At 46.0% G+C, this 27,563-nt stretch overlaps 1 protein-coding gene across 2 annotated transcripts in view; it reads right to left on the bottom strand.

Annotated features, from left to right (window-relative positions):
• STARD13 (StAR related lipid transfer domain containing 13) overlaps positions 1 to 27,563 on the bottom strand; it is a 245,975-nt gene that overhangs the window by 216,248 nt on the left and 2,164 nt on the right. For both annotated transcript variants that reach the window (XM_039914925.1, XM_029048473.2), the window contains exon 2: positions 2 to 807. In XM_039914925.1, coding sequence (XP_039770859.1) covers positions 2 to 685 — 684 coding nt within the window. In that variant the 5' untranslated portion in view covers positions 686 to 807. The remainder of the gene's footprint in view (position 1; positions 808 to 27,563) is intronic.

A 27,563-nucleotide genomic window follows, 5' to 3' on the forward strand; every position in this document is an offset into this window, starting at 1 on the left:
CCGCTTTGTGGATCTGCTTCTCTCCCGTCGCCCGTTCATTAGGTTCTCTCTCCCAACGCCCCGGGGGGCTCGGTGTAAGACAAACATCCCCCTCCTCGGGGAATTCACATGCCTCTGGCTGGTCTGCGGGAATGATGCTCGGGAGAAGGCCGTGGACAAACGGCTCGCGAAGGGATGGCTGGGTGAAAACATCTTCGTCACCCTCTTCTCCCTCCTCCTCCTCCCCGGACTCATATGAAGAGGCTTCGGCGTCCGGGACCTCTGGGCCGCGGAGCACAGAATCGACGGCAGGGGATAAAAACTCGTAGTTGGCAAAAACGATTGTGCTGGGTTCTTGTCGGATGATGTGGGTCTGAGGGCCCCTTTCTGGGGTCTCCCTGGGGCGTTCGCTTGGAAGAAGCGTGGCGAGGTTTCTCTCCCAAGGGGAAAGGTGGAGAGAATCCACAGCTCTGACCGAAAGGGAGCGGGGGGACGCCCCACCGAGGGGACTACTGTTTCCCGACCCTCTGACCAGCACCGAGGGGGTCTCGCTATTCCCAGCTGAACAGGTCCCCGGATGGGAGTCAGTGGCAGGCTGAGAGGCGGGCCCGCGAAATCTGGCATCTGCTCCTTCGGGCTTTGTCTCCCTCGATGTCCCCCCGCTCTCGGCGGGGCGCGGCCTCTCTTCGAAGAGCTTAGTTTCCATTCCCGCACCCGTCACCCATCAGGTGGGAGGGGCGGGGGGGCCTTCCTTTCTGGACTCCTCAGCTTTCTGAGATCGAGCGCCACTAGCCGGCCCGGGACTTCAGAGCAAAAGCCTTTCTAGTCCTGAAATTCAGAAAGGTAAATGTCATTTACCGGACAAGCATTTAACGGAGAAGCAGCGTGGCTCAGTGGAAAGAGCACGGGCTTTGGAGTCAGGGCTCATGAGTTCGAATCCCAGCTCTGCCACTTGTCGGCTGTGTGACTGTGGGCAAGTCACTTAACTTCTCTGTGCCTCAGTTCCCTCATCTGTAAAATGGGGATCAAGACTGTGAGCCCCACGTGGGACAACCTGATTCCCCTATGTCTACCCCAGCGCTTAGAACAGTGCTCGGCACATAGTAAGCGCTTAACAAATACCAACATTATTATTATTATTATTATTATTATTTTCTGGGTGATTATATGTGGGAGAGGGACAATGCCACCTTAGTTTGGTCCCTGAGACTAAGGAGTCACAAGCCTGGGAGCCAGAGGACCTGGGTTCTAATCCTGGCTTCACCATTCATCTGCAGTGTGACCTTGGCCAAGTCACTTCACTTCTCTGGGCCACAATTACCTCATCAGTAGCCTGTTTCTACCCCAGAGCTTATTACTATGCCTGGCTCATAGTAAGTGCTTAACAAATACCATATATATATTTTTTTTTAAAAGAGAAGACACTCAGATCAGACAACTTCCCTGTCTCATATAGGTCTCATGGCACTATTACCAACAGATTAGCTAGTTAGCTACTTAATTATGGCACTTATTAAGTGCTGTGTGCTAAGCACTGAGGTAGACCAGTCAACCTATACTCAGGGTATGTTGTAAAATGTGCTTCCTAAAGGTACTCTATTTTTGGAGTCCTTTCTAAGGTGGAAAGAAAGCTTTTGAAAATAATTTGTGCTGGTCCCTTTTTCATTCCTAAATGCCACACTACCTGAAGAGAGACTTTGATTCTGGAGATTTAAGTGCTTTTGGAAATGAATACCTGTAAATGTGATAAAGAGGGCTATAATGCAAATTCTACCACAGTGCTTAATTAAAGGAACTGTTACGGTCCCCACTGGCAAAATTCATTATAACTATACTTTATATTATGCTTTAATGAGCCAATTGTGATGCAATTAGTACTATTATCGAGTGCTAAATATTGTAGAGCTGTCCTTTGGTTCAAAGACAATGCTGCCCATGGCGGCCACTGCATCCAAGAATAAAAGTGTCTTCGAGAATCTCTCGTAAGCTATCTGCCAATCGACTGCATTTATCAGGTGCTTACCGTAGGCACAGCACTGTACTAAGTGCTTGGGAAAATCCAATACAGTTGGTAGACACCATCCCTGCCCACAAGGAGCTCACCTTCTACAGAGGGAGGCCGCCATTAAATTAGGTAATGGGTCGGGTAAATATCTGAGTATAAATGAAAGAAATATTGTTATTGCTAACATGACTACTACCAGAAGCATGAATTTTCCCTCACATGAGGATTTTTGAGCATGTGACACCCTCGTTTTAGGAGAAGCGGGTGCTGCTTCCACCCAAGTGTTCCACGTTCAAAATTCTCTCCACTGATACAACAAGGAAAAGATGAGAGGGAGTCAGAATGAATGATTTCACACTGATTAACCCAGGGAACTCTGTACCGTAAACCATGGAAGATTCACTCTGAGGAGTTGATGTCCTAGAAAGGTAAGGCAGATAAAGTCACAGATAACCTGAACTCTACATTGGATTTCTTTGCGGTTATAAACTAGGTTCTTGCAGATAAACCGTTTGATGACTTTCTTATTATTAAGAGAGCATGCTCCTGGACCATCAATTCAAAAATCAGCTGCTAATAATAATAATAATGTTGGTATTTGTTAAGCGCTTACTATGTGCAGAGCACTGTTCTAAGCGCTGGGGTAAACACAGGGGAATCAGGTTGTCCCACGTGGGGCTCACAGTCTTCATCCCCATTTTACAGATGAGGGAACTGAGGCACAGAGAAGTTAAGCGACTTGCCCACAGTCACACAGCTGACAAGCTGCTAATAAAACTGCTACATTCACTTTGCACTCACTTTGGCACCACTTTGTTAGCTAACATAAATATAGAACAGAGGCAACAACTCCTCAATTTAGGTTAAAAAACTGCTTTTAAATTCTAGATCATCAATAATAATGAATGATGCTATTTACTAAGTGCTTACCATCAAAAACACTTATTCTTGTCCCGTGTGGAGTTCAGCTAAGAATAGTATTTATCGAAAACCTGCTATGTATAGAATGGAGTAGGCACCTGGGGGGGCGGGGGGGGGGGTACAAAAGAGCTGAAAGAAATGATTCCTCTCCATCTTATAACTGAACCAACTGCTTCAAAATGAAATTACATTTGCTAGAGTAGACCCGCCTCAGAATCTTTTCCCGGCATTTATACCTGGCTACTTATTAGACCAAAGGCAAGTGGGAGTAATGCTATTTATTGAGCACTCCTTGGGAGCAATAGGACCTATGGGTATGCGAATTTCTCACCGAGACTGTGGGTTGGCGGGGTTGGGGGTGGGCGAGGGAGAGAATTGGGCACAAGCTGCTGGAAACGTTTTGGAAGAGTGGCCATTGTGCGCAGGGAATGTGTCTATTGCTGTACTGTACTCTCCTAACCGCTTAGTACAGTGATGTGCAGACAGTAAGCACTCAATAAGTAAGATTGAATGAAATATTGAGCAGGGATTACAGATTCAGCTACACGGGGCTTGAAGAAGAGCAAAGATATTAAATGGCCTGGCTTCCCTGGCCCTTGGGAGGTGATGGAGCAGCAAGAGAGCAAGTCCTACTCCAGTGGGAAGAGTGACTGTGAGGGACCCTGTCCCATGGCCCTTGGGAAAAACATCCCTATCCTCTCCAAATGACTCCACAGAAACAGTAATGGTATTTATCAAGCACCTATTTTGTGCTGGGGTAGATCCAGATAATTAGATCATACACAGTCCTTGTCCCACACAGGGTTCATGTCTAAGAGGGAGGGAGAATAGGTGTATAAGCCCCATTTTACAAGTGGGCAAATTGCAGTCCAGAGTGGTTAAGTGCCTTCCCAAAGTCACTCAACAGGCCAGCAGCAGAGCTGGGACCAGAAGCTGAGGACACAGTAAGCGCTCCATAAATACGACTGATTGACTGGTTGAAGCTAGGCCTCCTGACTCCCAGGACCCTTCTGAGCCCACAGAAATGCTGACGACAAACGAGAATAGCTGATAGGAATTGCTGTGGTAAATCAGTATTACACAGGTAATTAATTAGGAGGAGGGTGAATGTCCGTAAAGCGCTAGCTGCTTGCAGGCTTGTTTGTTTTATGGTATTTGTTAAGCGCTTATTATGTGTCAAACACTGTCCTAAGAAGTGGGATAGATACAGTCAATTAGGTTGGACAGAGTCCATGTACCACATGGGGCTCACAGTCTTAATCCCCATTTTACAGATGAGGTAACTGAGACAAAGAGAAGTTAAATGACTTGCCCGAGGTCATACAGCAGACAAGTGGCAGAATCCAGGTTAGAACCCAGGTCCTTCTGACTCCCTGGCCATCCTCTATCCACTAGTCTACACTGTTTCAAGCTGTCATCTTGCATATTGTGTTGCCAGTCCAATAACGACTCGCTATGTGCCCAAGTAGAACGCCCACTTCTAACCAACAAAAACTCACAGATAACTCTGGATGGGAAGAGTTTTGCCTTTATTAAATCCCTGAGAGACCTTGCCTTTCACCAAACCTTTTGCAATATTAATCGGATAAAGGGCATTTGCAGACCGGACTTCTTGCCAACTGGTCCAAGGATCCAAAGCGTTGCCAAAGCAAGCATCTGCTCAGTTGAGGAAAGTGATGAAATAGAGGCCCCCCAAAAGAGGACAGCGATGGGGAGAGTCGTTCGCCTCTCACTTAGCAGTTGGTTTTGAAACTGAGGCTATGTCGACCTTAAATAACTCCTCCTTCTCTGGTGGCTTTTTATACCATTTAAAACCCATTTAAAACCTGCCCAGCACAAGGAGCGAGTTACTGCAGAAACTCAAGCCCGACGACAAGGCAGCGGAGGCGCCACTACAATGGCCTGTCTTTTCCTCCCAATTGCGATTCTTTGAACAATAGTATTTACTGAGCACCTACTGGGGTGCAGACTATTGTCCTGAGAACTTGGGAACATACTACGGAAGTCTCGATCTCTGCCCTCATGGATACCAGAGTCCATAAAGCTATGGGAAGGTCAGTGTCCAGTCTCGAGACATATCTGATAGACCCTGCTCAGAACAGCAAAGAAATCGAGGTCCCTCTGCCTCATTCCTGCTGGTGTACTTTCACAAACCTTTCGCTTTCATAATGAATGTGCAGTGCAATGCACTCCAGGGACAGGCTCTCCCAAAGAGCTCTAATTGAGATGCTCCAAATTACATTTCCGTTCATTATTTAGAATGATAAATGATTTCCCCATGCAAATTATGAACTGCAAACAAGCCGAGCGATCGCGCGGGTGGGCTGGGAGGAGGAACTGCCGACGTATTTTCCTGCGTTTCTGCAAAGAGGGCTTCCGCTGCAGTTTGGCGTTTGACCATCTTTATTTACCAGGAGCCCATGCCGCCTGTGAAGGCCGGACTTGGTTTGGCAGAGATGAGTTGGTCTCTGACATCACTTTAGCATTATGCTTTCTTCATGGTTAAGCCGGTCTAGCTGCAGCCGACAGGTTAAAACATCACCGTCAACAATGACCTAGGCTGAGGAGCCCACGTAGCATTAATATATTTGCATTTCAATCCTCTAGCTGTCTTTTCTGCACCCAATAAAACCCATTCCCTAGACGATTTTGTTTAAGGATTGCTGCTGACTTGGAAACCACAAAGTGTTCCTTTCCCAGCAACCCAAGATCCAAAAAAATAAGAGGAAAGAAAGTGAAAGATAAGGTAAGCCAATATATTTAAGACAATTTTTCTAATATTATTTTTACCTGTTTGGTAAGGTAACTCCCTACTTTTCAATTCAGTTAATTTCCACAAGCATTATCATCACGAGCTCAGTTAGTAGCCAAAAAGCGCCTCCGTTGATTCAGGACAAAAAAAAAAAGATATGAATAGCTCCTTAACAAAATGAATTTCAGCTTGCATGCCACCCGCACAAGAACTCTGTCAACAGAAGTATGTGTGAGAATCCCCGGGGCTAGAAAAGCCTCTTAAAAGCAACAGCCAATTCAGAGAGGAAGGGAGGAAGGGAGGGAGAAAAAGAGTAGGGAGGCAGAGAGAGAGGGATGCAGAGAGACGGAGACAGCAAGAGACAGGGAAGAAGTGAGAGAAGGAGAGAGGGAAAAGAAGGGTGAGGAAATGGGAGAGAGGGAAAGGGCAAAACAGGGTTGGGGGGAAAGGAGAGAGAGGAAAGAGGGATAGGAGGAGGAATGAGAAAGAGGAGGGAGAGAAAGGGAGGAAATGAGAGTAAGAGAGGGGCCGGGAACACACCTATCAGTGGAGAGGCCTGGGAGCAAGCCCTAGGTGCACTGAGCAGATAAATCAGAACCTCCTTAATCAGCAGCAGGCTCTCCTTTCTCCCCCCAACAGCCTCCTTTTCACCCCTGGGAGCGGCCAGTGTCAGTTTCCCATTGATCACTGTATGGTTTGGTCTTTGGTCGCTGTCACTTTTGGAAAGGTGAGATTGAATGGCTAGCATCTGGGAGTCAGTCTTCCCAAACCAACATCAAACGTAGTGGAAATCACAGCTCCATGACAGCCCCGGGACCCAAGCCCGGAGCAGGAGCAGGACGGCAGCCTTGGAAGGTGCCCACTGACTAGGCTTTCCTCTGGGTCCTCCTGACGTTTATTTTTGCCTTCTCATCGGAGTCAGCGCAATGTAGAAAAATTTCCAAACTGACCCCCAGCACTGCCTGCTTAAGAGTAAAAAATGATTAGAGAAGCAGCGAGGCCCAGGGGCCGGAGCAGTAGCTTGGGAGTCAGAAGGCCCTGATTCTATTGATTTGCCATTGTTTTTATTTGCCATTGTTTTTATGAGATGTTCTTCCCCTTGACTCTATTTATTGCCATTGTTCTTGTCTGTTCCTCTCCCGATTAGACTGTAAGCCCGTCAAAGGGCAGGGACTGTCTCTGTTGCCGATTTGTACATTCCAAGCGCTTAGTACAGTGCTCTGCACATAGTAAGCGCTCAATAAATACTATTGAATACTATTGAATGAATGAAGGCCCTGCACTCTAATCCTGGCTCCACCACTTGTCTGCTAAGGGACCTAGGGCAAATCACTTCACTTCTCTGTACTTCAGTTCCCTCATCCATAAAATGGGGACAAAAACTGTGAGCCCCATGTGGGACGTGGACTGTGTCCAACCTGATTAGCTCGTACCTACCCTAGCATTTAGTACGGTGCTTGGCACATAGTAAGCACTTAAATAGCACACACAAAAAATACCATTAAAAAAATAATTAAGCACACACTGTTGGCAGAGAACTGGGGGAGATAAGGGGTAACTGGAGCAGATCCTGTCCCTCTTGAGCATGGGTATCAATCTAATCGGCAGGGGGAGGGGCAATTTTATCACCCCCATGACAAGGTTGAGGAAACTGCAGGCCAGGGAGGTTAAGCGACATACCCGACGCCACAGAGGTAACTCCCTTCTTGAGCGTATCCCCAGTCCAGAACCCTCGGGAAAGTAGACAGTATCCCCAGATGCTAAAGTCTTAATGTGTGGGACAGTTGTTTTTCTCTTGGGAAAATTCCAAGACGATCAGGCTAAGGGGCTCAACCATCTAAGATTAGGAAGAGCAGGTATCTTATCCCCATTTTATAGATGAGGCAACTGGGGCACAGAGTGGTTAAGTGACTCGTTCAAGGTCCCACACCTTTAAAAAAGGCCAATGTGGACCTGCAGATGCACAACTGTTTTAATCAATCAGTCATATTTATTGAGCATCTACTGTGTGCAGAACACTGTATTAAGAGCTTAGGAGTGTACAATATGATAATACAGCAGAGTTGGTAGACACACCCCCTGCCCATAACGAGCTTAAAGTCTAGAGGATTTCAAGATGTAGCTCAGGTTGGACATCCATGAAGGTCAGTCCAATTTTGTGGCTCCTGGGCAAACCCACAGTCATAGGGGCCGGTTAAAAGCAGTACCCCACCCCCATTCCCTTGCCCTCCACCCAATATGACCGGTGAGGGCTGGGTACAGCCCTGAAGCTGGTTTCAAAGTACTCATCAGTCCCTTAAAACGTCACATCCAAATACTTCCACACCCTGTGTTCACAGCTAGAGTAAAATGGGTCACAGGAGGACATAAATGCACTGAAAATAAACCGACTCCCTTTGTACCAATGACTTCACAACAGGAAACCTTTAAATTGTAATCAGGCGATAGATTTAAACATCCTAAAGGATAATAAAGGAAATTGGGATTGTCATTTAAAGAGTCACTCAATTCCAATTAGACCCTGGTCCCTTCAAGTGCATAATAAAAGCCACCAATTGAAAAAGAAATATGCAGATCATCTCTGATTTGCACAAGTGTACTGAATGTATTTCATGAAGAACAAATCCATCATGTCTGATGCAAAAATTAGGTTATGGCTTTATTGCAGGATAATATATTAGTGTTTTGGGAAAATGCAGCTGGAAGGGAATTCATGCAATATGGATGGCGGCTGTGACGAAGAAAGCCGAGACAGGTCACACAAATGGCAGCGTGGCCTAGTGAACAGAGCATAGGCCTGGAAGTCAGAGGACCTGGGTTCTAATCCCGGCTCTGTCACCTATCTGCTGTGTGATTGGGCCAGTCACTTAACTTCTCTGTACCTCAGCTACCTCATCTGTAAAATGGGGATTAAGACTGTGAGTTCCGTGTGAGAAATGAACCGTGTCCAACCTGGTTATCTTGTATCTACCCCAGCATTTAGTACAGTCCCTGACATACAGTAAGCACTTAAATACCTCTTTTTTTTCCAAAACAACTTCTTGCATCCAGATAAACCTGTGAAAAACAGTCTTCTTCTGAGTTCCTACAAGGCTTGGGATGGGGCGATCACTGTCTAAAAGATGGGGTTGGTACACAGCACTAGATATTAGGCTTGAGGAGTTTGCCAACTATGGAATCATGTTCTCCTCTCCAGTCCCTGCTGGGAGTGCCCCAGCCTAAAGGGTACATCACGTTTGATATCTACGACTATGTCAGGTGAATACAAGTTTTTGTTCAAGTTGTTATTTTGCTGTGTCCAGAAATACCAGGGAGAAAAGAATACCCAAATGGGTAAATATAGCTGGTCTTGTGCTCGTTTGACCGTAAGCTCCTTGACGGCAGGGATCGTGTATTGTAATTCTACCTTATCATCCCAAGAGCTAGGTACTGGTCTGCACATAAACATTACGGTTGAACGATGAAACACGACCTTTTCCGTGGACCCTTGGTTTCACTGTGAATTGCTAACCCAATCCAACGTGGGCAACTGGCATAGGGAATTTTACTTGGGAAAACAGGAGGTATAGGCCAATCTTGGAATAGGGTGCCCTGGAAAGGATGAGTTGTAAACCATGCCTGTTGCTTCACGTGCCATTTTGAAGTTAGGACTAGCCTTTAGTTTGGGGAACCCCTTTGTCCTTGGGTAAGAGACCATCCGGACCATCGGTCCCTTTTTCAGAATCAAATTTCGGCTCGATCATGTGCTTAACTCTTAGTGCGTTTGGACGGCTGTAATATCATAGTACTAAGCACTTACTCTGTGCCAAGCACTGGGGCGGATACCAGATAAATGGAACCAATGCAGTCCCTGACCCATATGGAGCTCACAATTTAAGAGGGAGGAGAAGCAGGTATCTTCTCATTTTACAGGTGAGAAAGCTGAGGCCCAGAAGCGTTAACCGACTTGCGTCAGGTCACATAGGTCAGTGGCAAAGCTGGGATTACATCCCAATTTTCCTGGCTGCCCGACCCATTCTCCTTCCACAGGCAGGAGAGAGATTTATAATTCTCTTTAACTTTGTAAGGTAAGTGATTCCTGGAAAGGCTGAATGAGCGCACTTCAAGGTGGTGGGTGGAGGGGTGGGGGGAGTCCAAGCTAGACCTGGGACTGACCCCCTAACTCCCCAGAGGGCTTTTAAGAGGCCAGGCTGGTTCTGAAACCCTCAGAGCATTGGAATGAGGCTCGCTAACTGCCTCAGAGGGATGTCAGATTAACACCTACAAACTGCTTGGACTCTTGTGGAAGGAAGGTATGGAACCTAATGAAGGGATAATGGAAAATTACATAACAGGATATAAAATCCTCACATCTTTCAACGATACTAACACAGTTCTTGCATACTTAGGACTGAAGCGAGACTTCCATCCGGCAATCGAACTGACGTTTGGTTACTGCCCGAAGTTATTCATAATGGATCCAGGGGTCGGGGAGATTTTTGTGGAGATCTTGAAAAGGGAAGGAAGCGTTGCGGGAGAAAATCATCAACAGCAACAGACTTCTCAGAATGTTTTCATCCCTGTGCCATTTCTTGGGCATTACAGAGAAAGCAGAAATGAACATTTACCCTTTTCCGACTCACCAAATTTGGGGGCTATCAGTTTAGAGCTCTTCAAAGTAACCGAGCAATGGGCAGTTAGCAGAGAAGATGAGTTTTACCCCCGATTAGACTGTGAGCCCGTCACTGGGCAGGGATTGTTTCTATCTGTTGCTGAACTGTACATTCCAAGTGCTTAGTACAGTGCTCTGCACATAGTAAGCGCTCAATAAATACTATTGAATGAATGTATGAATTTGGGGATGTGAGAAACCTACTTTTGCCTTAAACCACCCTCATTTTACCACTCTGGGCTAGTGAGGAAGAAAGGGTCTTGAAACCTACATGCTCTCAGAGAGTAGCTGGACCTTCCTCATTAACACTAGACTCGCAGCAGTTCAAAGTGTGGTCTAGTGGAAAGAGCAAAGGACTGGGAGACAGAAAACCTGGGTTCCAGTCTTGGCTCTACCACTTAGCCGGGTTAAGCCCCTTACCCTTTTTGGGCTCAGTTTCCTCATCTGTAAAATGGGGTTTCAATACCTCTTCTCCCACCTTCTTAGGCTGAAAAGCCTCATTTGGGGATAATAATGTTGGTATTTGTTAAGCGCTTACTATGTGCAAACCACTGTTCTAAGCGCTGGGGTAGACACAGGGGAATCAGGTTGTCCCACGTGGGACTCACAGTCTTCATCCCCATTTTACAGATGAGGGAACTGCACAGAGAAGTTAAGTGACTTGCCCACAGTCATAAAGCTGACAAGTGGCAGAGCTGGGATTCGAACTCATGACCTCTGACTCCAAAGCCCGTGCTCTTTCCACTGAGCCACGCTGCTTCTCTTAGAGTTGTGACAGATCTATCTTGACTCTACCTCGGCGTAGGACACATAGTAAGCACTTAATGAATCAGTAAACAAGATTCCTACCCTCATGGAGCTTCAGTCTAGTGGGGAAGGCAGACACTAAATCTGTAACATTTACTGAGTGCATAGCATGTGCAGAACTCATGTCCATGAATTAGTAGTCATTCACCAGAAATGGTCCAATCCTGTAAATCGAATTGTCCAGGATGGCACACGCAGGCAGGGAGATTAGACAACACACCGAGGCTCAGTATGCATTCTTGTATGCTATATGATTTACCCTGTGACCAAATTATCCTCAAGATGGTCAAAGCTATGATTCTTGCTGAAGGACACAGGGATTAAAAAACAAAAACAAAAAACCCGAACCCCAAAACACACAGCTATTTTAGGGAACTGGTTCCTTCCATACATGAAACTCTGAAGGCTTCATTGGGCCCACTCTCCCTGACTTAGAATTTGTCTTGAACTATGATGGCTCATAGAGGGAGGGAACACCCACTGATAACAATGTCAAACATTCAGCTATTTACTGAAAGCTTCCACTCACTTGATCATTAAGGCATTCTTTTCCTGTGAAGTCACTGGTGTTGTGTAAGTGTAGAATTTATAGGGCGATCTGTACTAGAAGTCAGCTCTGACATGTCTCTGGCAAAGGCCTTCAGATGCCACGGACTGATGCCACTTCAAATTTTGGCTCGGGGAGGCAATCAGGTCTTAGCACGAACACGTTACCGGTAGAATTCAAGACCTCTGACTTCAGGTTCGAGGGGAACCGGGCTACTTCAACAATCCCTGCTCATGCTGTAGCCATCTTGGACTGGGAATTCTTTCTAATCCATTCAAAGATGATCACTGGAACATGAAATGTATTTTGGTTCCTCCAATAAACAAAAGGGTAGTGTTTAGGACTATCTAAGGAATTCATCTGGTGGAAAGATGCAAACAAATGTCATGTTGTTATTCTCTCTGGAGAGGTTTGGGGATGGAGCCTAGGCAGGGAACCTAGCAGAAAAGGGAAGAGTTGAGACAGAAATCCACGCAGCGTGAGGATGGTTTTCGAATCTTTGATGCACAATGGGGGTTGGGGGGATCTATTTCCAGATTTACTTCCTCGTCCTCGGGAAATGGACTTAATAATACTCTTCCTCCCCTTGAAGCAGAATAGCCAAGCACAAAGAACACGGGCCTGGGAATCAGAGGAACTGTGTCCTTATAATAATAATAATTATTATTATTATGGTATTTCTTAAGCACTTAACTATGTGTCCGGCCTGTACTAAGCACTGCAGATACAAGCAGATTGGGTGGGACACAGTCCCTGTCCCACGTAGGGCTCACAGTCTCAATCGCCATTTTACAGATGAGGTAACTGAGGCCCAGAGAAGTCAAGTGACTTGCCCAAGGCAGATTAGAACGCAGGTCCTCTGACTCCCAGGCTCTGGCTCTTTTCACTAGGCCACGCTGCTTCCACTGAGCTAAGGAAACTGGGGTATTTGGGGGTCTTCCTAATTGGAGAGGAAGGAGGGGGCTTAGGGTTCCCCAAGGGGGATACCAGAGTAAACTGCCCCAGTCCCTTCCACAATGTTGGAACCAAATTAAGGGCAGAGATCATGTTTACTAGCTCCACTGTACTCTCCCAAGAGCTCTGCCCACGGTAAACACTCAATAAATACCACTGACTAACTGCTAGGAATACCAAAGCATGGGAGGGAAACATCTCCTGGCTCCTGTCCAACTCCCAGGACTCTTCTCACCCGACCCAGTTCTGATCCAAACCCAAGAGGATGAACCTAAATCACATGGGGAAAGAAGCCATTTCCCATTTTGCCACTGCTTGAAGACTATACAGCAACTGCAAGTTTTACTTGAGTCTGGGAGGCAAAAATTGTAGTCTAGGAGAAATAGCATAAGCCTTAAATTAGAGAACCGGGAGTCTAATCCCTGCTCTACCACTGGTCTGCAGTATGACCTTGGATAAGTCATTTTAAGAGAAGCAGCGTGGCTCAGGGGAAAGAGCACGGGCTTGGGAGTCAGAGGTCATGGGTTCTAATCCCGGCTCTGCCACTTGTCAGCTGTGTGACTGTGGGAAAGTCACTTCATTTCTCTGTGCCTCAGTTACCTCAGCTGGAAAATGGGGATTAAGACTGTGAGCCTCAAGTGGGACAACGTGATTAGCCTGTATACCCCAGCGCTTAGAACAGCGCTCCGCACATAGTAAGCGCTTAACAAATACCAACATTATTTTATTTCTTTATGCTACAGTTTCTTCATCTGAAAAATGGAGATTAAACACTTGTCTCTCTCCTGATTAAACTGTAAACCCCCTGTGGTACAAAGACTGTGTCCGACAAGTAGATCGCCTTACATCTACTCTGGCACTTAGTACACTGCTTGCCACAGAGTAAGCACTTACTAAATACCAGAAGCATTATTATTATTTTTATTGAATTAGGGCTTAGTGCTTTGGATTCAAAATAGAAATTCCATTTTTGGGTAACAAAGACAGTGTCTGTAATCAAAAGAAACATTCAAACCATCTGGCAAAATGCATTATGCAAGTCTTCTATTCTGGAGAAAACTAGAAGGCCAGAATCTTTCTGCATAGCCCCAAAGAGTTAAAGCCTGTGAAAGAGGTAATTGTGCAGTCAAGCTGACATGACCATGTCATAAATGTCACAGACAATTCAGCACTCAGCTATTAATAGGAGTTCAAGGAAATTTCTGGAAGATGTTCAAGACAATCCCAAAACATTAAATGTCACTATCCAACTGACTCGATACACCAGCCCATCATTTTACCTATCCTTACTTTCCACCCCCATCGCCCCAAAAACACACACACACACACACACACACATTTCACCTAATTGAGTTGGTGGTTGGGTAAAATGAATGATGTATTCTCTCAGCCCCCTTGGGCCGTACATTGTCACATTTATAGCTGCAATTTTCCATTTCAGTTTGATGTTTATTTCCGCAAACAAGCAGCCTCTGCAAGCCCATTTCATCTGATTACCGAAGGGGCCAATGGTAATCATTGTTTCTAAGCCAAGAAGAGGACTTCTTTTTCCAAACAGGAGGCCTGAAGGACCCTCCCCCTTCGAACAGTCCAGGCTATTGTTGCATTGTTCATTATCCACTTCTGTGAATGACCACTACAATGTGTGTTTCAGAGACAGACTAAGCCATCCTCTCCAACAAGAAATCAAATGTTTCCCGGTATAGTACATGGAAATGGAGGAAGGGATGTTGAGAAACAATGAAGCTCTTTATCCAACAGAAAACTCTATAGCAAATATGCTTATTGCCCCTACCATCAAGTCTTCCTGCAAGGTGAAATGGACCTGAGAGAAAGTTGCATATATGACAATGGAGGAAAGGCACTATTATTATTATTATTATCAAGAATAATAATAATAATAATAATTAATAGGATTTGTTAAGGCCTTACTAAGTGCCAAGCATGTGTTAAATGTAGGGGTAGGGTAGTCAAAACATAATCAGATCGGACACAGTCTCTCTCCCACATGGGGCTCCCAGTTTCGGGGAAGTGAGAAGAGGTACTTAATTCCCCTGTTTCCCCTTTAGACTGTAAGCTCATTCTGTTGTACTCTCCCATTTACTTAGTGTAGTGACCTGCACACAGTAAGCACCTAATAACTTATTGATTGATTGACTTTCCCCATGTCACCCAGCGGGTAGGTGGGAGATCTGGGATTAGAACCCAGTCCCCTGTCACGCCCGTGCTCTTCACTGACTGGTGTGCTGCCATTCCACCGATGCACTTATCTTGTGAAGATTGCATTGGATTCTTGATGCCCAACTGTCAATCTCACTTATAAATGTAGAGGGTGATCTATCAGTTCACTTCAAAAGGAACTAGGCTTACTGACCAGCACTTATTAATGATAAAACTGAATACTATTACACATTATTATAGAATTCTAACTGATATTGCCCTTATTCTCATCTGCACATATTCCCCAGCACTTTTAGTAGACCGCTCTACCTACAGGAGCTGCTTAATTAATTCTATTACTACTCCTAAGAAATTACTTCTTATAAAATAGGTTTAGTTTAGTATGAACCTGCTTTGATATTGAGCCACCTCTTTTTTCTTTCCGAAAAAGCACTGCTGTCGTTTTCGGTGCCTTACCTCTAAGATTTGGGGAAAGAGAGCGGTCCTGCCTATTGATTACAAGAACTCAACTTGGACTGACAAGGTGTCAGAACACTAGACCAAAAGGAAATGGATGACAGCCCCAGTCAATCAATCAATCAATCGCATTTACTAAGCATTTACTAAATGCTTAGGAGAGTACAATATAACAAGTTGGTAGACACATTCCCTACCCACAAGGAGCTTACAGTATAGAGGGGGAGACAGACACTAATATAAATTATGGATATGTACATAAGTGCTGTGAAGCTGAGGGTGGGGTGAATTTAGAGTGCTTAAAGGATACAGATCTAACTGCAGAGGTGATGTAGAAGGAAAAGGGAGGAGGGGAAAAGAGAGCTTCATTGGAGAAGGCCTCTCGGAGGAGATGTGCTTCTAATCAGGCTTTGAAGATGAGGAGAGTGGTGGTCCGTCGTATATGAAGGAGGAGGGAGTTCCAGATCAGAGAGGTAGGAGATAGGAAAGGGGTCAGGGGTGAGACAGGCAAGATCGAGGTCCATTGAGCGAGCTGGCGCCGGAGGAATGAAGTGTATGGGCTGGGCTGTAGTAGAAAATCAGCAAGGTAAGACAGGAGGGGGAGAGCTGATGGAGCGCTTTAAAGCCGAGGCAAAAGGTTTCTGTTTCTGTTTCCCAGAATTGGCGGAAACACTATTTGGATTGTCGAATAAATTCCCTGGCCTTAATATATACCCGGAGAGAAGAGAAAGGAAGGGGTGTCCCTCACTAAACCTTTGTTGTTCCAATCCTGAAATGAATAGATGGAAAGGATGGAAGGTCTAAATACATAACCTATTCCGTGAACAGGAAGAGCCCTTCCCTCTCACACTTGCTCACCCTAATACGCTGAATTAACAGGAAGCTTCGAACGGTTTGGCAGATGCCCCTAAATGACCTCTCCCAAGCACGCCGAATGATAACTGGCCAAATTCATAGGGCTGCAGGACCTGTGGACAAATAGTCTTCACTCCACATTTCGCCTCAGAGGTTGGCATAAAGTTACAGTCTGATATTTTGGCAATTAGTGCCATCACGGGAGGAGATGGGAGGAAGGTGCCAACCCGACCTGAACACCTGGTACAAATGACTACTTTCTCGTCCGCCTCCAAGGCTTCTGTCACATAACGGAAACGTTCCTGTCCCTTCCCCACAAGATTTTACGAGCCTCCGGAAGAGGCCTTTCCTTTACCATATCTTCCATCAAGGATGGAAGGGGGTCCTGCCTGACTGCTTGGCGACAAATGATAGTTTCATTAACAGTACTCCATGTGCTGCCACCTGAGAACATGCTGCTGAGGTCAGAGTGAGGACGTGCAGGGCGCCAGATGCTAGAACAAGGTTTTTCCTACACAGCCCCATAAAACTCAGCCGCTTCTTGAATCAATTTTTTGAGGCTGTCGGGCTGGAAGAGTTTATCATCTCCCGCTGGTGGTTTAGTGTTGCCAACTTGAACGATTTTACTTCAGTTTATAGAACATTGTCCAGGGTCTGTCCCCATCGAGCCAGACCTCTGTACAGCCTGTATCTCCAGGAATATGCTCCTCTGACCCAAGGTCAACTATCTGGATAAAATTTAGGGTCTGGCCTCCGACCCCTGAATTTTTATAGACACCCCAGCGTAGCTCATCATCATTATCATTATTATGGCATTTGTTCAACGCTACGTGGCAAGTAACATGCTAAGCAGTGGGTAGGTACATAACAATCACAACCAACAGATTCTCTTTCCCACATGGGACTTATAGTGTAAGAAGGGGCAGCGACATTACTGTTACGATTGTTATTAGAGAACTTCCCATTTCTGTAGTCTTTTCCAAGCGTGTAGTTCTGTGCCTTTTTTTCCCCAGTGGTATTTGTTAAATGCTTACTAGGTGCCAGAATTATACTATGCACTGGGGTAGATACAGGCTAATCAGGTTGGACATCGTCCATGTCCCACGTTGGGCTCACGGCCTTAGTCCCCATTTTACAGATGAGGTAGCAGACACAGAGAAGTTAAGTGACTTGCCCAAATTCACACAGCTGACAAGTGGCAGAGCTGGGATTAGAACCCATGACCTCTGACTCCCAAGCCTGAGCTCTTTTCGCTAAGTCACAGTGGTTGGTTAGTTCCAATCGAAGACTCGCAGGGCGCATGTCTATTCTATAGTATCTGACACATGTACTGTAAACCGACAGCAGCAAGTGATATATTCACTACATCCTTAGATGTGGTATTTTTTTTAGCACTTTTTATGAGATGCTGCATGGTCTCGTGAAAAAAGCATGGGACTGGGAATCAAAAGATCGGGGTTCTAATCCTGACTCTGCCAACTGCCTGCTCTGTGACCTCAGGAAAATCACCTAACTTCTCTGTGCCTCAGTTTCCTCTTCTGAAAAATGAAGATTAAATATCTGTTCATCCTGTCCCCTTAGACTGTGAGCTCTGTGTGGGACAGGGCCTGCCAGATCTGGTTGTCAAATCTACTACAGCACTCAATAAATACCATGATTGGTCTGTAGAAAACACTTTACAAGTACCACATCATTACTATAGTATTTGGAAAGTTGCTGCAATTTTGACTTTAGTTGCTTTTGATCATATATTTCCTATTGACCCAATTATCAAAGACCTCTTACATTAGCTCTCTAGGCAGGACCCCTACCCGGCCACAGACTTTGGATACTTTTTTCCCTCTTGTTTCTTCCTTTCCTTGACCTGTACAAATTCCTTATCTTGTTCTCAAGATCAGGAATTTGCTTGGCAATTTGGCCACTAGTTGTGACTGCTGCTTCCATCCAGTGTGCCAGGGATCGAAAATGCTGTCTTTCAAGCCCAGTAGGCTTTGTAGACCACAGAGTCAGTGTGTAAAAAGGACCTGTTGTTGGAGAGGCCTGGAGTGTATATAATTTATTTAGGTAAGTGTTGAACAAAGAACAGGAGGTTTGAAAGTTTGGCAGAGAGAGGGAGATGATTGACAGCATATATTCAAGCCTTGAAAAATGCCTTTTTGTTGGAATTTTGGATGAGGGTTTGCAGACCTTTTACTTCAGAAGAATTCCTGAGCATTTTCTTGGACTTCCGCCACAAGTTGTCGCTCTGTCCCTGGTCTGCTGAATGTTACTTGGGCATGTTACTTAACCACTCTGGGTCTCACTTTCCTCACCTGCAAAATGGGACTAAAATATCTCATCTCCCTGACTCATAGGGATGTCATGATGATAATAAAGTGAGATTATTAATATCCCAAATTGATGTGCCCTTCCCCGGTGGACTGGCGAGCTAAGTACTGTCTCAAGTGCTTAGTACAGTGCTCTGCGCACAGTACGCTGTCAATAAATACGATCGACTGACAGTCACTGTCAGGGTCATTAACTCACCTACTCCTAGGGCACGAAGAGGTCATTGGCCCCTTGGAATTGGGACTCAGTTTCACGCTCCTTTGCCCCTTGGCACTGGACAGGTAACAACAGGAAGTGGAGTCACGAGATGACATCTCGGATTTCAAGTCACCTCCAGGACCGGGTTAGGGCCAGAGACAGATCTCAGATGGCCACCTTCCCCACCAGACCCAAGGGGCAACGTGGATGAGGGGAGGGATATGGTCACTTTGAGGTCAGGAGTGACGAGAAGTAGCATGATGGGCCAAGGTGCCACCTAGCATGAAGTCTGGACCATGGCCTCGCCCACCCTCCTCTTCCTCTAACTCTGGTGTGATCGTACAGGTCTGAGGATTAATGAGTGGATATCGTTAAATGCTCAGATTCTGAAGTGAAAATGACTATAGGAGAATGAAATGTTACATAATATCTCTGCATTCAAGCCCATGGGTAATTTATAATGTAGAATGACAATTAGGTAATTACAGGACTTGCCAAACCTCATATTGTTTAACTCCACTTGCTTTCTTCTTTTACTTTTCAGTGCCTCGCTCCAATGGCTGAGTCGTTGGCACTGAACTAAACTCTTCCAAAACGGCCCGAGCTGCTAATTCGTTGGAGATCAGCGGTCAGAGCGACTGCCGTCTCTGTCCGTAACGTGGAATCGTATTTGTTTTCCCTTTATAGCGTCTCTTCTTTTCTTTGAAAAATTGAAAGATTCAAGGGGTCATTCAGGGTGCTACAGGCTGGCCCACTTACTGAGAGAAAACGGTGGAAGCTGCTTACCCTGAGATCCTTATGCTTAATCATCTGTCTTAGGGGCACGGGCTTGCACTGGATGACCACTCGAAGATCCTCCCAAGCCCCATGACAATCTGAGTGGGATCAAACTGATGGCAGTTTGAACAAGAGTCCATGAAGAGGGAGCAGCACCAGCCAAAAAACAAAATAAGACCAAAAAACCCAACAAAAATCCAACAGAGAAATCACTGGACCAAGGAGTTGAGAGAATGAAGTCCCCTATTCTGGACTTCAGCTCAGGATATGTTTCTTTTCCAGAGGAAGCTAGAGTTTACCAAAGGAATTGTTTTCCTAAGGATTCAATCCAAAAAGAAACAGTTACTTTGTGATAAGAGAGGCCCGGTGAGCATTTCCACTACTTTCACTGTCTATTCAATCACTGAAATTTGCCCAAGCTTGTACACCCTGGCCATTTCAGACTATGGTATTTCTTGAAGTAGGAGGGGATTTGTGTCTGTTTATTGTTATATTGTAATTTAATTTAATTATGGTATTTGTTAAGTGCTTACTATGTGCCAGGCACTGCCATAAGTGCTGGGATTGATACAAGCAAATCGGGTTGGACACAGTCCCTGTCCCACGAAGGGCTCACAGCTTTAATCCCCATTTTACAGATGAGGTAAGCGAGGCCCAGAGAAGTGAAGTAACTTGCCTGAGGTCACAGAACAGACAAGTGGCAGAGCTGGAATTAGAACCCAGGATCTTCCGACTCCCAGGACCGTGCTCTATCCACTACACCATGCTGCTCGTGCTCTCCCAACTGCTCAGTACAGCACTCCGCACACAGTAAGAGCTCCACAGATATGATCGACTGGCTGTCTATTAATGAGCATCTGAGGGTGAAGCACCCTACTGCAGGCTTGGGAGAATTCAACAGAAGCAAGTCACGTGGGTCCTGCCCTCAAGGAGTTTGCAGTCCAAATCAATCGGTGGAATTTACTGACTACTTAGTGAGTGTGAGCCTCATATTAAGAACTCAGGGAGCATACAACAGAAGTAATAAGCTTGTTTCCTAGCAACAAGGATGTTAAGGCCCTAATGTTCTTGTCAGAAGGCATCTTCTAAGGGTAGGGATGGTCAGATGGTATTGTTTCAGGTCACAACAATGAAATTGAGAGACCAGATTATGGGAAGGAAGCAGATTTCATCTCAGGATACCTGCCACAGATCCCTTGTGGCCCAAGTCCAATATTCCGAAGAGATCAGAGGTGGCCAATAAGGCTCTCCTGTTATTTTTATTATTATGCTATTAAATACTAATTATCGTATTAATCAGATTGGACACAGTCCCTGTCCCGCCTGAGGCTCCCAATTTAAGGAGTAGAGAAAGCAGATATCTTATACCCATTTTACAGATGAGGAAACTAGGGGGAGGTCACATAGCACGCTAGCGGCACAGCTGGGTGTTAAACCCAAGTTTCCTAACTTCCACTTTCCACCAGGCCATGTTGCCTCCCCAGTTAATAAACAACTTTTTTTCTTGTTTTTAAATGGTACTGGTTAAGTGTTTACTATGTGCCAGGCACTGTATAAGCACTGAAGTAGGTACCAGATAATCAGATTGGACAAAGTCCCTGCCCCATTTGGAGATCACCATCTTAATCCCCATTTTACAGGTGAGGTAACTGAAGCACAGAGAAGTGAGCGACTTGCCCAAGATCCCGTAGTAAACAAGTGGTGGAGCCAGGATTGTCAAGCATTGCGCTAGGCACTGGGGTAGATGAAAGCATAATATTAAGGTGGCAAAAAAGGTACGAAACCAACAGATGACACAATCCAGCCCTACTAAGAGCCAACCCTCTAACGGGGGAGTTGGGCATAAAAATACTTACAAATCAAGTAATCGGGGTAAATAAATGAACAGTTGAATAAGTGCAGGCACAAAAGTGCTGAGGATGGGGATACACAAGTGCATGAACACAGTGACACACTATAGAAAAGAAGCATAAGTTAACATTTCCTAAGGAGCTTCCTGAAATGAAATTTTGGCTACAGATAGGTGAGGAAAAGTGGTCAAGACCATGACTCAATAAAACCCATGAAGGAGATTTCCTTGAGAATTAGGGAAAGCCCGGCCACAATTGGCAATTGACAAATTCTAACCTTTCGGGCCGAGGATTCGGCACGGGGAAGCCGATGTTTAAAGGCACACTGTTTTAAAATAAATGAAGATCTAATAAATCATCGTCACACAACCTAAACCCACAGAAATTCTAAGTGCCCAGGCATGTACGACGTGACTCCGGCAGGAATGTATCTCTGCGCGTCCCTCTGTTGCAAACGCACCAATACTCAGAGCTATGGCTTATCATTCCTCATTCTTGCCCTCGGGGGGTGCGCTGCCCTGCCGGGGAGGGCATCAGAGCCCGTGAATGTGGGAACAGAGAAGAGACTGGTGTTTCTGGACAGGCCAACTCCCCAAAAGCCAGAAGGCAAGGATATATCTTCCAGGAGGGGTGACAGTAGGGACCCGGCTTCAGATAATCTGGGTTCAAGCTCCCTCCTCTTCTGTACAAAGTCACATGGAATTCCATTTGAACCCCCACAATCTAGGGGGGGTCCTGGCCTGTCCTACTTGCTTCAGAGGCACTGAACGCCCCCCTCACAGGTCCCTGTCCTTAGAGGTGGGGCTGCTGGTTTAGGCTGGGTGCTTTCAAAGTTTTGGCTGCTGCATCTCCCCTCATCCTCCTCAACATAAGCCCCCACCACCCTTCTGCTCTGTCATCTCCCTCGCCGTCCCCTCCGTTCGGCCAACCCCACCATTGCTGTCCCCCCTTCTCCTGCCACCCTTTCCCACTATCAGTGGTGCACCCCAAGGCAACCACCTTACTAGCTTACTACCTGAAGCCAGCCCTGACTCCAGTGGAGTTCAGACAGACTGGAAGGGAGATTATCACAACGGTACATCTATCGAGGGGAATGACGAACAGAGACATCCAAATGTATGACGACAGCCGTGTGCAGTCCCACCTTGAATACCTTCGTAGCCCTTCGGCGTTCTAATGAGCAGGCCTCAATTCGGTCATTCATTCAATCAATCCTATTAATTGAGTACTTTGTGCAAAGCACTGCATTAAATACTTGGGAGAGTACAATATAACAACAAACAGACGCATTTCTGCCCACAGTGAGCTTACACTCTAGAGGGGGAGGCAAACATCAATATAAATAGATCAATAAGTAAATTACATATATTTATAAATAAGTAAATAAATATACACACATAAGTGCTGTCTTCAGTATCCCACCTAACCCTAACACCAAGTCCAGTGGGGGGCGGGGGGGCATCTCACCCAGCATAAGGAAAAAGAGGAGGAGGAGGAGGAGAAGGAGGAGGACAGATTCCCAGCGGGAATGACTTGGTTTGAGACTTAAGTACCGAGAACCCCCGCCGAGGAGTTGCTTATAGTGCTTGTGGCTGGCACAGTGCCACTCGCCCTCTCGTCCCTCCCAGTTGTGTCCCCACTGGGGCATGGAGTACAACGAGCGAGTAGGTGGGCAAGGGTTTGGCCTAGTCCTACCGTTTCCAGCTCCAGGCAGAATAGGACTAGATCCCAGATCGCCCGATTCCCAGGTCCTTGTTCTTTCCACGGGATCAACAGTGGGGCTTAGTAGCTCTCCCCGCCTAACCCGATTCACTCTTCCTGCCCTTTCTGCTGATTTCCAAGCTCCGTATAGGTTATACCTTGGGAGGCCTGGCCTTCCACCAAAATGGAACATTTATAATCTTAATTACTTTGGAGCTCAAATCCATACCTGCTGACATTTCACATGCTGTTCCAGATAACAATCTCCACTAAATTCCTGAGATGCTGATGTTCGGTGGGAACAATACTCTCGATAAGTCGAGAGATCCGTAAAGGAACATGGAGGGAAGTGGGTGGAGAAGGGGTCAGGTACAGGGTGGACAAGCCTCAGCAGACCTCATCCAGGCTGCCCGGAACCTGTACATCCAGCCACGTCTTACCAGGAGTTTATTCAGAAGATTTAGGGCCTGGGGCGTTTCCTGGCTGAAGTCCCGACGCGGTTTTTACAAGAGAAGAAACGGTTACGAACGGTAAGAGGCCAGGCTCCCATTGAAAAGAGATTTTCTTTTCAATATCTGCCTCACTCTGCTGATTTCTGAAATGGAATCCTCTAGGGGAGAGGAATACAAAACCACCTCTTGGCGGTCCAAGTATTCTAGAAGGTGAGAACCAAGGGAGAGGAGAGAAGGAGAGACCCAGGGGAAGTGGGGAGCAGAAGAGGCTTCTTCCCCTCTCCAAAGCCCCTCTGAAGTTACATCTCCTCCAGGAGGTCTTCCCTGATTAAGCTCTAATGTCCCCTCCTCATATTCCCTCAACTTTCTTCTCTCTGAAATTGGTGTCTCCCCTTCTGGATAGGAAATTCCTCGAGGGCAGGGATTTGTCTACTACTCCTGTCTTAATGCTCCCAATTGCTTAGCACAGTGCTTTACGTTCAGTAGGCATTCAGCAAATGTGATTGATCCACTGATTGAAAGGAGGAGCCTCATTTCTTGATGAGGAAGCAGCATGGCTCAGTGGAAAGAGCAGGGGTTAGGAGTCAGCTGTGTGACTTTGGGCAAGTCACTTAACTTCTCGGTGCCTCAGTTACCTCATCTGTAAAATGGGGATTAAGACTGTGAGCCTCACGTGGGACAACCTGATTACCCTGTATCGATCCCAGTGCTTAGAACTGTGCTCGGCACAAAGTAAGCGCTTAATACCAACATTATTGTCCTTGCCCCATCAAAATTCGGGAGAATATCCTCCCATCTTAAGAGCAGGGAAGGGACAGTTGGAAGTCCAAGATCTTCTCTAGACTGTGAGCTCTTCATGGGCAGGGATAGTCACTCTTTATTGTTGTGCTATTCTTTCCCAAGCGCGTAGTACAGTGCTCTGCACACAGTAAACATTCAATAAATATGATTGAAAGAATCAATACAGAGGAGCTGTAACTCTCTGAAGAGAGCCCCCAAGGGGTTTCAACAACAATTTGACCGGGCAATGAACACTCCCCGGCCCCACCACCTCCCGCCATCACCCTCCCAGGAGCTAAAAGTTATCTCACCCTCCAGAGATAAAGCAGGCATCTCGCTGACTGACAAAATCCAGAATCCTGATTATGCTAGTGGACAGTTGAAACTTCAAAGAGAAATCCAATAGGTGCTGAAAGAGTCCCCGATTCCTCGGATCTCTCAGCAAATACAAGCTCCTTCGTGGTTCCTTCAGCCGATTCTTGATGGGACTGTGATTGTAGCTGTTGCCCCTCAGCCGACATTTGTACAGGACCTGACACACAGAGTGAGCACTTGACAAATACTATTTAAAAAAAAAAGTGGTATACACACAACATGGAGTTTCAAGAGTAAAGTCCATCCCATCCTAAGCAAAAACCTCTTATACCCCAACCCAGGAGGCTCACTAGATTGGAAGCTTTTTGACAGCAGGGATCATGTCCAATAACTCCCTTGTACTCTTCCGAGTATTAAGTAGAGCGCTCAGGACAAAGTAGACTGTAATGTCCTTGAGGGCAGGGATAGTGTCCACTGACTCTCCTTTACTTTCCCAAGTCCTTACTAGAGTGATCTGCACATAGTAAGGACGCAATAAATCCTCCCTACCCCCCAAATTGTAAGTTCGCTGTGAGCAGGGAATGCGTCTGTTTATAGTTATATTGTACTCTCCCAAGCACAGTGCTCTGCACACATAGTAAGCGCTCAATAAACACAAGTGAACGAATGAATGAATTGATGATGATGATGATGTTGATGTTGAAGTGTCTGTTCAAGTCCTCCTGTCATTCAGCAGGCAGCACGGCAACAGAGAGTTAATTGATCTTTCCCTGAATAAAGGAAATATCTTCACCCCATTTCTAGGATTCTGTTGTAGAAACGAAGGAAGAGAACCTGCAAAAACCTTTATATGGCTGAAATGCAGGACTTAGTTAAAGGGCAAACACATTCCCTAAATATGTACATTTTTAATATTTAATATCCCTAAATATTTAATATCCCTAAATATCCCCATTTGGATTATGGTGTAGAAATTTATTGCAGTTAGAAAGAGCCTGGGTGGCCAGCCAATAGCAAGTCAGATATGATTGGCAGGCCTCGTGGGCACTCACAGAATCAAGTCACATCTCCTCCAAGAGGCCTTTCCTGATTAAATGCTCTTTTCCCCAGCTCGCTCTCCCTCCTGCATCATCTATGCATTTGACTCTGTGACCTGGGGGCATTTGATATTCGCCCCACCTTCCAACCTCACAGCACTTGTGTACTTGTCTTTAAATTAGATATTATAAATTACCTATTTACTCGTATTAATGTGTGTCTCCCCCTCCAGATTGTGAGCTCATGATGGGCAGGGAACGTGACTGAAAATTCTGTTGTACTGTGCTCTCCCATATGTTTAGTACAGTGCTCTGCACATAGTAAGCACTCAATAAATACCAAAGACAGACTGATTGATTGACTCTCCTCAGGCAGGACTGATAACAGCGGTGTGCCTGCTGGCCAATCTGTGGAAAACACGTCCACTTCATTTACCTGGAAACTTTCAGTTATTGAGCCCCATCGTGTGCGCAGCACTGGCTAAACTTTTAGGAGAGCATAATAACAGAGGAAAAGAAGACCCAGTCCTTTCCATGAGGAAATTTATAATCTGATGGCGGGTGCGGGAGTGAAGAAAGATGTGAAATAAACTTAGAGAGGAGAGAAAAGAGTGGCTACCTCACTTGCTTTCTGTCTCCGGGTGCACTGTCAGGATGATGATGGAAAATTTGAAGGCGCCCAGCCAAAGATGGAAGTCACACCTGTGTAAAGGGGGCCTGGGAGAGGAATGCAATGGTTCTGGAGCAAAAACGGATGCCAGAGGTCCCTCCCCCAACCCAGAGACAGCTCTAGATTTGGCGGTTCCGGTGGCATTCTCTATATGACATCCTATGAAGCATTTTTTTTCATAGGAACAAGATAGCATGAGTCCAGAAGTATGGGGAACCTAAAGGCCTTGGATATTGCCACTTATCATGAGGATCAAGGCCTCCTGGATCAAAAGTTACCCATCTCCCGGGGTGGCGGGGTGGGGAGAAATATGTCCTGAGACTGTGCATGGACAATCAGGAGAGAAGAAATGATACTTCTGCAGCCTCAGGAACAGTTCTGGATAACTAATAAGAAGCCGAAGCAGTCTACTCTTTCAGGATCAGCTAAGTTAAAAACAAAGTTTACTGTATTCTGGATCTTTTCTTTCCAGAACAGAGGACATTTTACCGACCCCAGGGATGAAAAGGTTTCAGACCCAGTGGCCACTTCCTTCTTCAGAAACACTAAGCTTGTTGTGGGCAGGGAATGTGTCTGTTTATTGTTACATTGTATCCTTCCAAGCACTTAGTACAGCGTTCTACACACGGTAAGCTCTCAATAAATACAACCGACTGACTGACAGGCCCCAGTGCCCCTTGCTTACGGATGAAGAGTCAGACGAGAACAAACTCTATGAAAATTTCTGACGGACATGTCACAGAAATGTTGAGGCCTTAGCCAATTACATGTCTGGTTGGTTCTGTACCTTTCCAACTCCGAAAATTCTCCCGCTGTAAGTCTGTTCTGTAATGATTCCCGACCTCACAATCTCCGAGCCTCAATCTGCCTCGGTCACGAGGGGCTTACCTGCTCACCTGTCCCCGTGAAGACCTGGTGCGACACCACGGTTTTATCCATTTCTTCCAGCGCACAGCCACTCTGATAGTCACGGCCGGGTTTCACTCCCCGCCTCCCTCCTAAATCGGCAGGTGTCGCCTAATGCCACATCCTAACCCAGGCACCCCGACCCGCCCGACCTGCCTGGCACTGCGGACAATCCCTCAGAGGCTCCCTCGGCACCAATCCTGTGAAAAGGTACATCTTTCAGGCAGTCGAAACCTTTTCCACGAAATGCCGACTGTCACGACAGCTGAAGGAAAACCAGCCCTTTCACAGCCTACCCCACAATAAAACATCCCCAGATCTTCGTCGTGGAAAATATCTGAAAAAAGCCCTGGCACACTTCTCTGCGCAGGGCCTGCGGGTCTTGGAAAGGAGGAGATTAAATAAACTTCCTGTCAAACAACAAAACAACTCAAGAAACAC

The sequence above is a fragment of the Ornithorhynchus anatinus genome, chromosome 20, assembly GCF_004115215.2.
Source record: "Ornithorhynchus anatinus isolate Pmale09 chromosome 20, mOrnAna1.pri.v4, whole genome shotgun sequence".
Taxonomy (NCBI): Eukaryota; Metazoa; Chordata; class Mammalia; order Monotremata; family Ornithorhynchidae; genus Ornithorhynchus; species Ornithorhynchus anatinus.